At 58.9% G+C, this 10,195-nt stretch overlaps 1 protein-coding gene across 1 annotated transcript; it reads left to right on the top strand.

The window, feature by feature from the left end:
• Positions 1-4,355: 4,355 nt before the first annotated feature.
• LOC144740472 (receptor-type tyrosine-protein phosphatase gamma-like) lies at positions 4,356-9,812 on the top strand. Its single transcript, XM_078623322.1, has 3 exons — positions 4,356-4,508; positions 4,961-5,102; positions 9,745-9,812. Exons 1-3 carry the CDS (start codon positions 4,365-4,367, stop codon positions 9,792-9,794), a joined length of 336 nt encoding a protein of 111 aa, XP_078479448.1. The 5' UTR covers positions 4,356-4,364; the 3' UTR covers positions 9,795-9,812.
• The last annotated feature ends 383 nt before the right edge of the window (positions 9,813-10,195 follow it).

Raw genomic sequence — 10,195 nt, 5'->3', positions numbered from 1 at the left:
TGCTCAGGTAGCCCCCGCCCACTGCCTGGGTAGCTCCGCCCTCTGCATGAATGGATCATGAAAACAGACAATTCATATTTTCTAAAAAGTTTTCTGACACCGAGACGGATTTTGTGCAGTCGGCGTGCAGCCGGCGTGCGAGCGGAGGCATCTCGCGCACTGCAGCAGCCACCACTCCAAGGCTGCCAAACTTCTCCGTGAGACGCGCGGGGAAAGAGAATGCTCGTAGCACAACGTGCCAAGGTCACACGTCAGGTTGTGTTGTTTTCTAATCGGCGGCAGAGTGCATTTAACCAGGGGCTGAGCTCGGGATATTGGTGATCCTAATTAAAAGTGACTCTATTTATTTAAGTGAGGCAGATAGGTCGGGCGCACACACGCGCACACGCACGCGCTCATATCGACGGTAATTTTCAGAAGTGCTGACGCAAGGCGCTTGTCGTGCATGCAGCGTCCCCTCCCTCGTCCGCTCCCTCCACATTCCCCCTCGAGTGCGAGCAAGAGCGACTTCCAATCCAAAGCAGTCTTGGCCATCGCCACCACCTGCGCCAACCCGCAGTGGCCAGTGTGGTGAAGTATGGCCAAAACAAGACGAGCCTGTGTGGTTGTGTGGGACAGAAGGCTTCACTCGACAGTGGGTTGCCGAGTAAAGCCCACTGAGCGATCGGTTCTTTTTCAGAGGCGACCTGGCCCCGCGTGATGATAGCTCATTGCAGTGGCTTACGTCATAATCACACGTGGTAATTTATAAGTGGCGGCCAAATAGTCCAAATGCATTTTTCTAAATGTGGAGAGGGGAGAGAGAGATGGCACGAACTCCAGTAACACAACAGGCATCACCAGGCTCCGGGATCGAACCCACGCCCTCGTGCGTGCTAGGCGAGGGAGATCACATCTCTCCACCGTGCCAAATGGCTGTTTGTAGAACTCTCGGAGCAGAGTCAAAACCGGGTAAGCCACACTCCTCGCTCTGCCGCGGTGGCTCCGCCGGAATAGAATCTTGAGTTTTTGGGGAACGGTGGAAAATTCCTCGCGGCTCGATCGATGGCACGCCGCACATCTCCGGCAGGGCGAGGGAAGAGCGTTACGGCGCCAGTTGGAGGGGGGTGGGGGAGAAGACACAAAGACGGCCTCGCTCGGGGAAGGAAGACGAGCAGCGTCCGCGTCGGATGGCATTCGATCGGCAATGGCTTTTGCGCCCCGTGGTCACGCACCTCTAGCGCAACGCCCCCCCCCCACCGAACAACCCCCCTCCACCCACCTGGACCATCCCAATTTAAAAAAAATTTACATCGATCGTCAATGGTTTTAAAAAATGTAGTTAACAAGAGCGGGGTTCGATCGAGCATTGAGTTGGGCCGTTAGCCTGATCAGTTTAATGGGCCAAGAAAGGGAGGGAGACAGGATGAGAGATTGTGGCCACCACAGCCACGGCGTCTCTCGCTCCTCTCTTAATTTCACTTTCAAACTGCGCCGAGAGAAGACCGTGGTGCTGCCGAGGGGAACGGGATGTAGGTGTGGCGACGAGGCAACAAGGAGCCGGGATGATGATGGTGACGATGATTGCAAATGTATAAAAGAGTAAAGGCTCACCACGTGTCGTTTTTTTCCCCCTTTACCGTAATTTGGATTTGGAACGTAGCGAGATGTTTATACATATACAAACGAGGAATTGAAAGAATAAGTGTCAACTGGGTAAGACTGCAGTCGTACAAAGCGAGGCACGCGTGCGTGCCCGTGTGCGTGCCCGTGTGCGTGCGTGCGAGTACGTGCACGGGGGAGTGCGAGGGAGTGTGAAATTTATGGCGAGTTAAAGGTGGCATATGCAGCCACTTTCGCAACACCCCCCCCCCCCTGCTCTCCGCGTTATTGAGTGTGGGAAAAATTGGTCTCGAGCTCTCTCTCTCGGTAGACATCGGGGTGACCACCACCGCCTTTGTCTTCTCGTGGGAGGTGGGGAGGTGCACCCCCCCCCCCCCATTGGTGTGCGAGCATGAGTGTGGCACAGCTGCCACTGGGGATGCCCCTAAGCTAGACCGCACAGCAGCAGCGATCATCGCCCCCTCCTACTGTGAACATTTATGGCAGGACCATCCCGAATAGCAGTCTTGAGACCCTCCCCTGGAAAAAAGAAGAGGATATTAGCGCCGTGGGGCTGAGTGTGTGTCGTAATAATGATGCCGCACATCTCTTGTGCCAACAAGCACTTGCAGAGCTGCACCTTTGCCTTGTATTAAACCCAGGCAAGCCTCCTTCTGTAGAGTCTCAGAACTCCTTCACAAGGAGGGTGCTGCTACATTGGGATATTTTGACCCATTTCCTTCAATGAGGGAGCCACACGACCCCAGAGCAAACCCACCACGCATACGTGGGGGGCTGACTGCTCACGCCTCTGCACAGTTGGATTCAATACAGTTCTGCCACGTTGACCACTACAAGCCTACGACACCTGGTATTCACCAACCCTACGACACCTGGTATTCACCAAGCCTACGACACCTGGTATTCACCAAGCCTACAACACCTGGTATTCACCACGCCTACAACACCTGGTATTCACCAACCCTACGACACCTGGTATTCACCAACCCTACGACACCTGGTATTCACCAACCCCACGACACCTGGTATTCACCAACCCTACGACACCTGGTATTCACCACGCCTACAACACCTGGTATTCACCAACCCTACGACACCTGGTATTCACCAAGCCTACAACACCTGGTATTCACCAACCCTACGACACCTGGTATTCACCAACCCCACGACACCTGGTATTCACCAAGCCTACAACACCTGGTATTCACCAACCCTACGACACCTGGTATTCACCAACCCCACGACACTTGGTATTCACCAACCCTACGACACCTGGTATTCACCAAGCCTACAACACCTGGTATTCACCAACCCTACGACACCTGGTATTCACCAACCCCACGACACCTGGTATTCACCAAGCCTACAACACCTGGTATTCACCAACCCTACGACACCTGGTATTCACCAACCCTACGACACCTGGTATTCACCAAGCCTACGACACCTGGTATTCACCAAGCCTACAACACCTGGTATTCACCAAGCCTACAACACCTGGTATTCACCACGCCTACAACACCTGGTATTCACCAACCCCACGACACCTGGTATTCACCAACCCTACAACACCTGGTATTCACCAAGCCTACAACACCTGGTATTCACCAAGCCTACGACACCTGGTATTCACCAACCCTACAACACCTGGTATTCACCAAGCCTACAACACCTGGTATTCACCAAGCCTACAACACCTGGTATCCCCCAGGCAGTCAGTCTCCACGCAACAGTCGAACCGCGCTCGAACGCTGCTTAGCACTGTGAGATCTTCCGCGTCGGGCCGCATGCAGGGGTCACTTTCGGATCTTGAAACCGTCGCCTTATTTTGGATCGCGCGCGGGGCAGCAATCATCAGCCCCCGACTAGCTAGCCAAATACCCTATTCGCAGTTTGTGCCGCACAGGGCAAGCTGCCGTTAGTGGGGGGTCTCTAGGCTCTGAGATGTTTCGTTGCATTTAATTATGTAGAGTTGTACATGGGGCTGTTCGTGCATGTGTGCGGGGGGGCTGATGGAGAGGGGTGAGGAGCGGGTGCGGGGGGGCAAGTGGGGGCAGGGGAGCGCAAGGGTGGGAGGCATGCTCGTGTGCGTGCAAGGCAGTGCACGTGTTGGCACAGGAGGAGGTATAGCTGGGGCATCTGCCAGTCATCTCAGTCAGTCAACCGATGGCACCTGGCTCTGTACCGTGACCTCCTGTTGGCGAGCCTTCAACACTTGACGTGACAGCCTGAAAGTGCACCGAGCCTGGTACAGGCGCCGTGGTGACGTCACCGTTACTTAGTGGCGAATGGCGCGTATTAGTATTATGTGTGCAGGACCGTACTGGTTACTGTTCATGTGATCGCTGTTCATGTGATCGTCATTCCACTCGTTCACCTGGGGAAAGCCTCGTTGAGCCTCAAGATTTTTTCCGGGAGGGTCCTGCCAAGTTCATGGCAGTAAGAAGAGGTCGCGACTGCTGTGTGATCCCAATTGAGTGATCTGCAGTGTCATTTATTGCCATTGCGAAAGTGTTTTTTTCGCCCAAAAAACGGTTACATCGTTGTTCTTTTTCGGTTTGTTTTTGCTATGGGGAGGGAAACCGGAAAACCCAGGGGGGAGAGAACAAACAAACTCCACACACAGAAAGACAGTCGCCTTGAGTCAGGAATCGAACCCAGGCAGTGCTTGCTGTACTGCACCGCCGTGGTGCAGGTGAGGTGACCGTGACCCCGTGTCCCTGTGGTGTCCTCGTGTCCCGTGCACAGAGAAGTCGAGCGCCATGTCGACGCTGGTGCCACGGGCTCTGCTGCCCGAGGACACGGGGGACTACTTTCGCTACGCGGGCTCGCTGACGGCGCCGCCGTGCCGCGAAGGACTCCTGTGGACTGTGCTGCGCATGCCTGTGCCCATCTCCCGAAGCCAGGTGCGTGCACGCCTTGTCGTCTCTCCACACACACACGCACGCGCGTGCGTGTGTCTGTGCGGGTCTTTGTGTGTCTGTTTGTGTCGGTAGTGCAACTCGGCGACTCGAGTTCGATTCCCTCTCACGGCCAGCACTAGTGACGATTATCTGAACCGGTCCTGGGCCTCCCCTAGGTCGACTCAGCCTCAAATGAGTACCTGGTGCAATGTATAAACATCGCCACTGGGGAGACAAAGGTGGCTGGGCATGTTGCTGGCTACCCACCCCCTCATGTGCCGTGCCGGCCTTCATAGGTGCGACTCGCTAACCGCACTGGCCCCAAAAGTCTGTTTCGGTGATACTTGTGTGTGTCCCATTTTACCTATGACCCCGTCTCTTCCTTCTGGCCCCGTCTCCCCTCTGACCCCCCACCTCTTCCTGGAACCCCGCCCCCCACGTCTCCGCCGTGGCAGCTGTCGCGCTTCTGCGGGATCTTCACGACGGAGCGCTTGGGCTTCAGCAAGGTGGTGGACTACTTGCGCGACAACTTCCGCCCGGTGCAGGCCGGCTTCTCGGGTGCCGTGTTCACCTCGCGCGCCAACCGCACCGGCCCCGGTGAGCGAGCGTCCTCCCCGGGTCCCCTCGGTTAGCCGATCCCACGCGGGTGGGGTACGGCGTCGGGTAGCTCGCATTCCCTCACGTAGACGTCCAGCAAAGTGCGGAAGAGGAGGCCGAGGTGCCGCTCCTCGGGTGGCGGCGGCGGCGGCACCCCCAAGACGAGAAACATCGTGGCTTGACTGAGGTCGAACGATGTCTGCGGCGGGAAGCTACAATGGTCTCTCCCAGGAGTCACGCCGTGTTGCAGACGGAGAGGGGAAGCTCCAGATGTCTCACCTGGAGACGGAGAGTCTCTCCTGCTGAGCGGGGGGGGGGGTTGGGGGCTCTCGCACGCTCCAGCGGCGCTCGTCCGGACCGCATGGCGCCGTCGGAATTCCGCGATCGCCGGGCGAGACGGGAGGGGAGCACCAATCAAACGCCATGCGGCACGCTCGGTGGGGCGGCCCCGTGGGTGGGGGGTGGGAACCATGCACCGCCCCCCCCCCCCCACCGCGATGCCCCGTGTCGCCGCGACTTCTGTCGTAAGAGACGCTTCTCGGCTGCGCTCGCGAGCGGAGATTATCCACGTGGGATGCATCGCGTCCTTCTCATCCTCCTGCTCGCAGGAGGCAACGCTCGCCGTGAGCCCGGATGGGCGCGCGTGTTGGGAGCGGCGGTGCGGCAGTGAGCGCACCGCGCCACGAACCTGCCGACACGAGACCCGTTCCCACTCACGGCCACAAGCACCGGTGATGAATATCCTTACCAGACCTGGCCCTTCCCCCAGGTTGACTCAGCCTTAAAGACGAGAAGCTGTTGCGGTGCGTAAACATCATCGCTGACTGGGGAGACAACGGCACTTGCTCCAGCTGGCTGAATGTTTACACGGGGGATCTTTACCTTTAACTTTGCACACCCTTAACTGCCCCTCTCAGAGTCTGGACTCGTCAGAGAGTACACATTTGCCTTGGCAAGAAACTTTACCAATTAAAATTCAATTATATTTTCCTTTAAAGTTTTGACAAAAAAATAATATCGACATGCCTCCTGCCTGCGTCCAATTTCTGTGACAAAACGGTACGTGATTTTTTTCTAAAGTGGCATGCGAAATGGAAAACCCCCCACCCACAACACGCACCGGGAGAGTTTGCGGGTCGTTGCTCCTTGCGCCGAGAGCGATGTGGTGCCAGCAATCATCGACAACATCGGCCGGCTGCAACTCAGTCCCGGAGTCCTCGGGGGGGCTGAGGGTGGGGTGGGGGGGCCCTTCTTTTCCCCCATGGGCAAGGATGCAGCCTCGGTGGGTATCGGTGTGTGGGTGTCACTGTGCGGGTGTGTGGGTGTTGGTGTGCGGGTGTGTGGGTGTCGGTGTGCGGGTGGGCAGGTGTGTGGGTGTCGGTATACGGGTGTCGGTGTGCGTATGTGTGGGTGTCGGTGTGTGGGTGTGTGGGTGTGTGGGTGTCGGTGTGCGGGTGTGCGGGTGTGTGGGTGTGTGGGTGTCGGTGTGCGGGTATGCGGGTGTGCGGGTGTGTGGGTGTATGGGTGTGTGAATGTGGGTGTCGGTGTGCGGGTGTATGGGTGTGTGGGTGTCGGTGTGCAGGTGTGTGGGGGTGTGTGGGTGTGTGGGTGTGCGGGAGTGTGGGTGTCGGTGTGCGGGTGTGTGGGTGTGTGGGTGTCGGTGTGCAGGTGTTGGGGTGGTGGGTGTGTCGGTGTACAGGTGTGCGTGTGTGTGGGTGTCAGTGAGCGGGTGTGCGGGTGTATGGGTGTGTGGGTGTCGGTGTTTTCGGGTTTGCGGATGTGTGGGTGTGCGGGTGTATGGGTGTGTGGGTGTGTCGGTGTTTCGGTGTGTGGGTGTCAGTGTGCGTGTGTGTGGGTGTCGGTGTGCGGGTGTCGCTGTGCTGGTGTCGCTGTGCTGGTGTCGATGTGCGGGTGTGCGGGTGTCGGTGTAGGGGTGTCGGTGTGAGGGTCTCGATGTGCAAGTGTCGGTGAGTTGGTGTCGGTGTGCGGGTGATGGCGTGTGGGTGTGCGGGTGTGTGGGTGTCGGTGTGCGGGTGTGCGGGTGTGTGGGTGTGTGGGTGTCGGTGTACGCGTGTGTGGGTGTGTGGGTGTCGGTGTGTGGGTGTCGGTGTGTGGGTGTCGGTGTGCGGGTGTCGGTGTGCGGGTGTGTGGGTGGCGGTGTGCAGGTGTGCAGATGTGTCGGTGTGTGGGTGTCGGTGTGCGGGTATGCAGGTGTGCGGGTGTCGGTGTGCGGGTGTGAGGGTGTGCGGGTGACGGTGTGCGGGTGTGTGGGTGTCGCTGTGCGGGTGTCGGTGTGCGGGTGTCGGTGTGAGGGTGTCGGTGTGCGGGTGTGTGGGTGTCGCTGTGCGGGTGTCGGTGTGCGGGTGTCGGTATGAGGGTGTCGGTGTGAGGGTGTGAGGGTGTGCGGGTGTCGGTATGCGAGTGTGAGTGTGATACCATCAGTAGGCCTGGGCTCTGGGTTGTTCTTCGTGGTTTCAGAGTCCCTGACCCGCTCCTCACGATCATTAAGGACCTTCATGATGGTGAGCGGGCCCGGGTAAAACTACATGGCCGGGAGTCAGAGCCATTCGCTGTACACCTTGGGGTACGACAGGAATGTCCTCTGGCTCCCACATTATTTAACATCTATTTCGACTGCGTAGTTCGTGAAGCCTTCAATAGCTGTACCGGGGGAATTACCATTTGGTACAGATATAATGGGAGGCTGATCGACGCCTGGGTGCGATCAAGGGATGGCTCCCTATTGGTCAACCACGTTATGTATGCCGATGATTTGGTAATAGCTGCTCATTCAGAAGAGGAGTTGGAGACGCTGCTGCTGAGACTGGAGCGTGCCACTAAGAGGTGGGGCCTTACCATCAGCCCCACCAAAACTAAGCACCTGCCTGGGTATTTTGTACCATCGGGCACTCCACCCCCACAACTCTCAATCGGTGATGGGGCAGTTGTGGAGAGAGTGGAGAGTTTCCCATACCTGGGCAGTGTGCTTATGACCGGCTCCAGTTTATCAGCAGAGGTCTCACTCCGAATCAGTCGAGCGGCAATATCTTTTCATCGGTTGCGTAACGCTGTGTGGAAGCTACCTGGTCTGTCGCTCCGCACGAAGCTTCAGGTCTTCTCGGCCACGGTCATTCCCTCCCTTCTCTACGCTTGCGAAACGTGGACCCCCCTAGTGGAGCATCTTCGCCGGTTGGAAACATTTAGGCTGGCCTGCCTACGATCCATCCTGGGTTTAACCAGGCTGGATTGTGTGAGGAGCTCACAAGTCCTTGAAAGATCTGGGCAAAGTCCCATCAGTGAGCTCCTCCGGCAGGCAAGGCTGCGTTGGCTGGGTCATGTAGCCCGCATGCCCAGCCACCGCATGCCTAAACAGCTTTTGTTCGGCCGGATCGAGGGGGCTAAACGGGCGCGGCACGGGCTAGAGAAGAGATGGAGTGATGTGGTACAGGAGGACGTGGAGCTGAGTGGACTTGCCGATGACTGGTACCAGCGGTGTCAAGATCGGCCTCAGTGGAGGAGGCTCGTGAAGGACGCTACTGGGCAGTTGGAGGCAGTCGCCCTCCAACAACAACGGAGGGCGGAGGAGCGACGCTCACAACAACGAGCGGAGCGCCGGGTGGCTAAAGCACAGCAAGTTGGCACAGTAGGGGGCACAGGTGGTGCATCAGCCAGTCATCTCGGTCATCTCGGTCAGTCGACCCGTGGCACCTGGGTCTGCCCCGTGACCTCCTGCCAACGGGCGTTCGACACTTCACGTGGCCTCAGGGTGCACATGGCCTGGCACAAGCGTCGTGGTGACGTCACCGCCACTTAGTGGCGAATGGCGGTTGTTGTGTCGGTGTGCGGGTGTGTGGGTGTCGGTGTGCTGGTGTCGGAGTGCGGGTGTCGGAGTGCGGGTGTTGGTGTGCGGGTGTCAGTGTGCGGGTGTGCGGGTGTCGGTGTGCGGGTGTCGGAGTGCGGGTGTCGGTGTGCGGGTGTCGGTGTGCGGGTGTGTGGGTGTCGGTGTGCTGGTGTCGGAGTGCGGGTGTCGGTGTGCGGGTGTCGGTGTGCGGGTGTCAGTGTGCGGGTGTGCGGGTGTCGGTGTGCGGGTGTCGGAGTGCGGGTGTCGGAGTGTGGGTGTCGGTGTGCGGGTGTCGGTGTGCGGGTGTCGGTGTGTGGGTGTCGGAGTGTGGGTGTCGGTGTGCGGGTGTCGGTGTGCGGGTGTCGGTGTGCGGGTGTCGGTGTGCGGGTGTGCGGGTGTCGGTGTGCGGGTGTCGGTGTGCGGGTGTCGGTGTGCGGGTGTCGGTGTGCGGGTGTCGGTGTGCGGGTGTCGGAGTGCGGGTGTCGGAGTGCGGGTGTCGGTGTGCGGGTGTCGGTGTGCGGGTGTCGGTGTGCGGGTGTCGGAGTGTGGGTGTCGGTGTGTGGGTGTCGGTGTGTGGGTGTCGGTGTGTGGGTGTCGGAGTGTGGGTGTCGGTGTGCGGGTGTCGGTGTGCGGGTGTCGGTGTGCGGGTGTCGGTGTGCGGGTGTCGGTGTGCGGGTGTCGGTGTGCGGGTGTCGGTGTGCGGGTGTCGGTGTGCGGGTGTCGGTGTGCGGGTGTCGGTGTGCGGGTGTCGATGTGCTGGTGTCGGTGTGCGGGTGTCGATGTGCTGGTATTCGTGTGCAGAAAACGCCGTGATGTTCAGATGTGGAGACCCACGCAACATTTCCGATTAAAGATCCGGCGGAGTTCGACTCCGCCACAGTTCGACTCCGCCGCGTGTTTTTCTCTCCCTTCATCTGGCGGTCGTGCCTGTGTCCGTACCCACACCCGAACCATAAACCCCCCCGCTCCCCCCCCACCACTGTGAGCAAACAACCACAACGTTAGCATAGCTAACCCCCGCCCCCGCCTACCCCGTCTACGCTGCTCCTTCTTCTTAGCACAGCACTCAACGTACGCGCCAGATATTGGCCATCGATGGCCAACCTGTGGGCCAAGCAGGGCCACACCCAGACCCAGTCCCCCCATCCTAACACCCCCGGCCGATCCCCAATCGCGACCCTCGCCGTGCCAATCCGTTAGCTGCTCGGGGCACCTTCGCCAATCGGCCCCCAGGGGGTGTGGAGGCCCGGCC

This window comes from Lampetra planeri, unplaced genomic scaffold (genome assembly GCF_965212315.1).
Source record: "Lampetra planeri unplaced genomic scaffold, kcLamPlan1.2.h2 scaffold_2196, whole genome shotgun sequence".
NCBI classification, from domain to species: Eukaryota; Metazoa; Chordata; class Hyperoartia; order Petromyzontiformes; family Petromyzontidae; genus Lampetra; species Lampetra planeri.
Note: the sequence above shows the minus strand (reverse complement) of the source record. Positions and strands in the feature narration are given on the sequence as shown.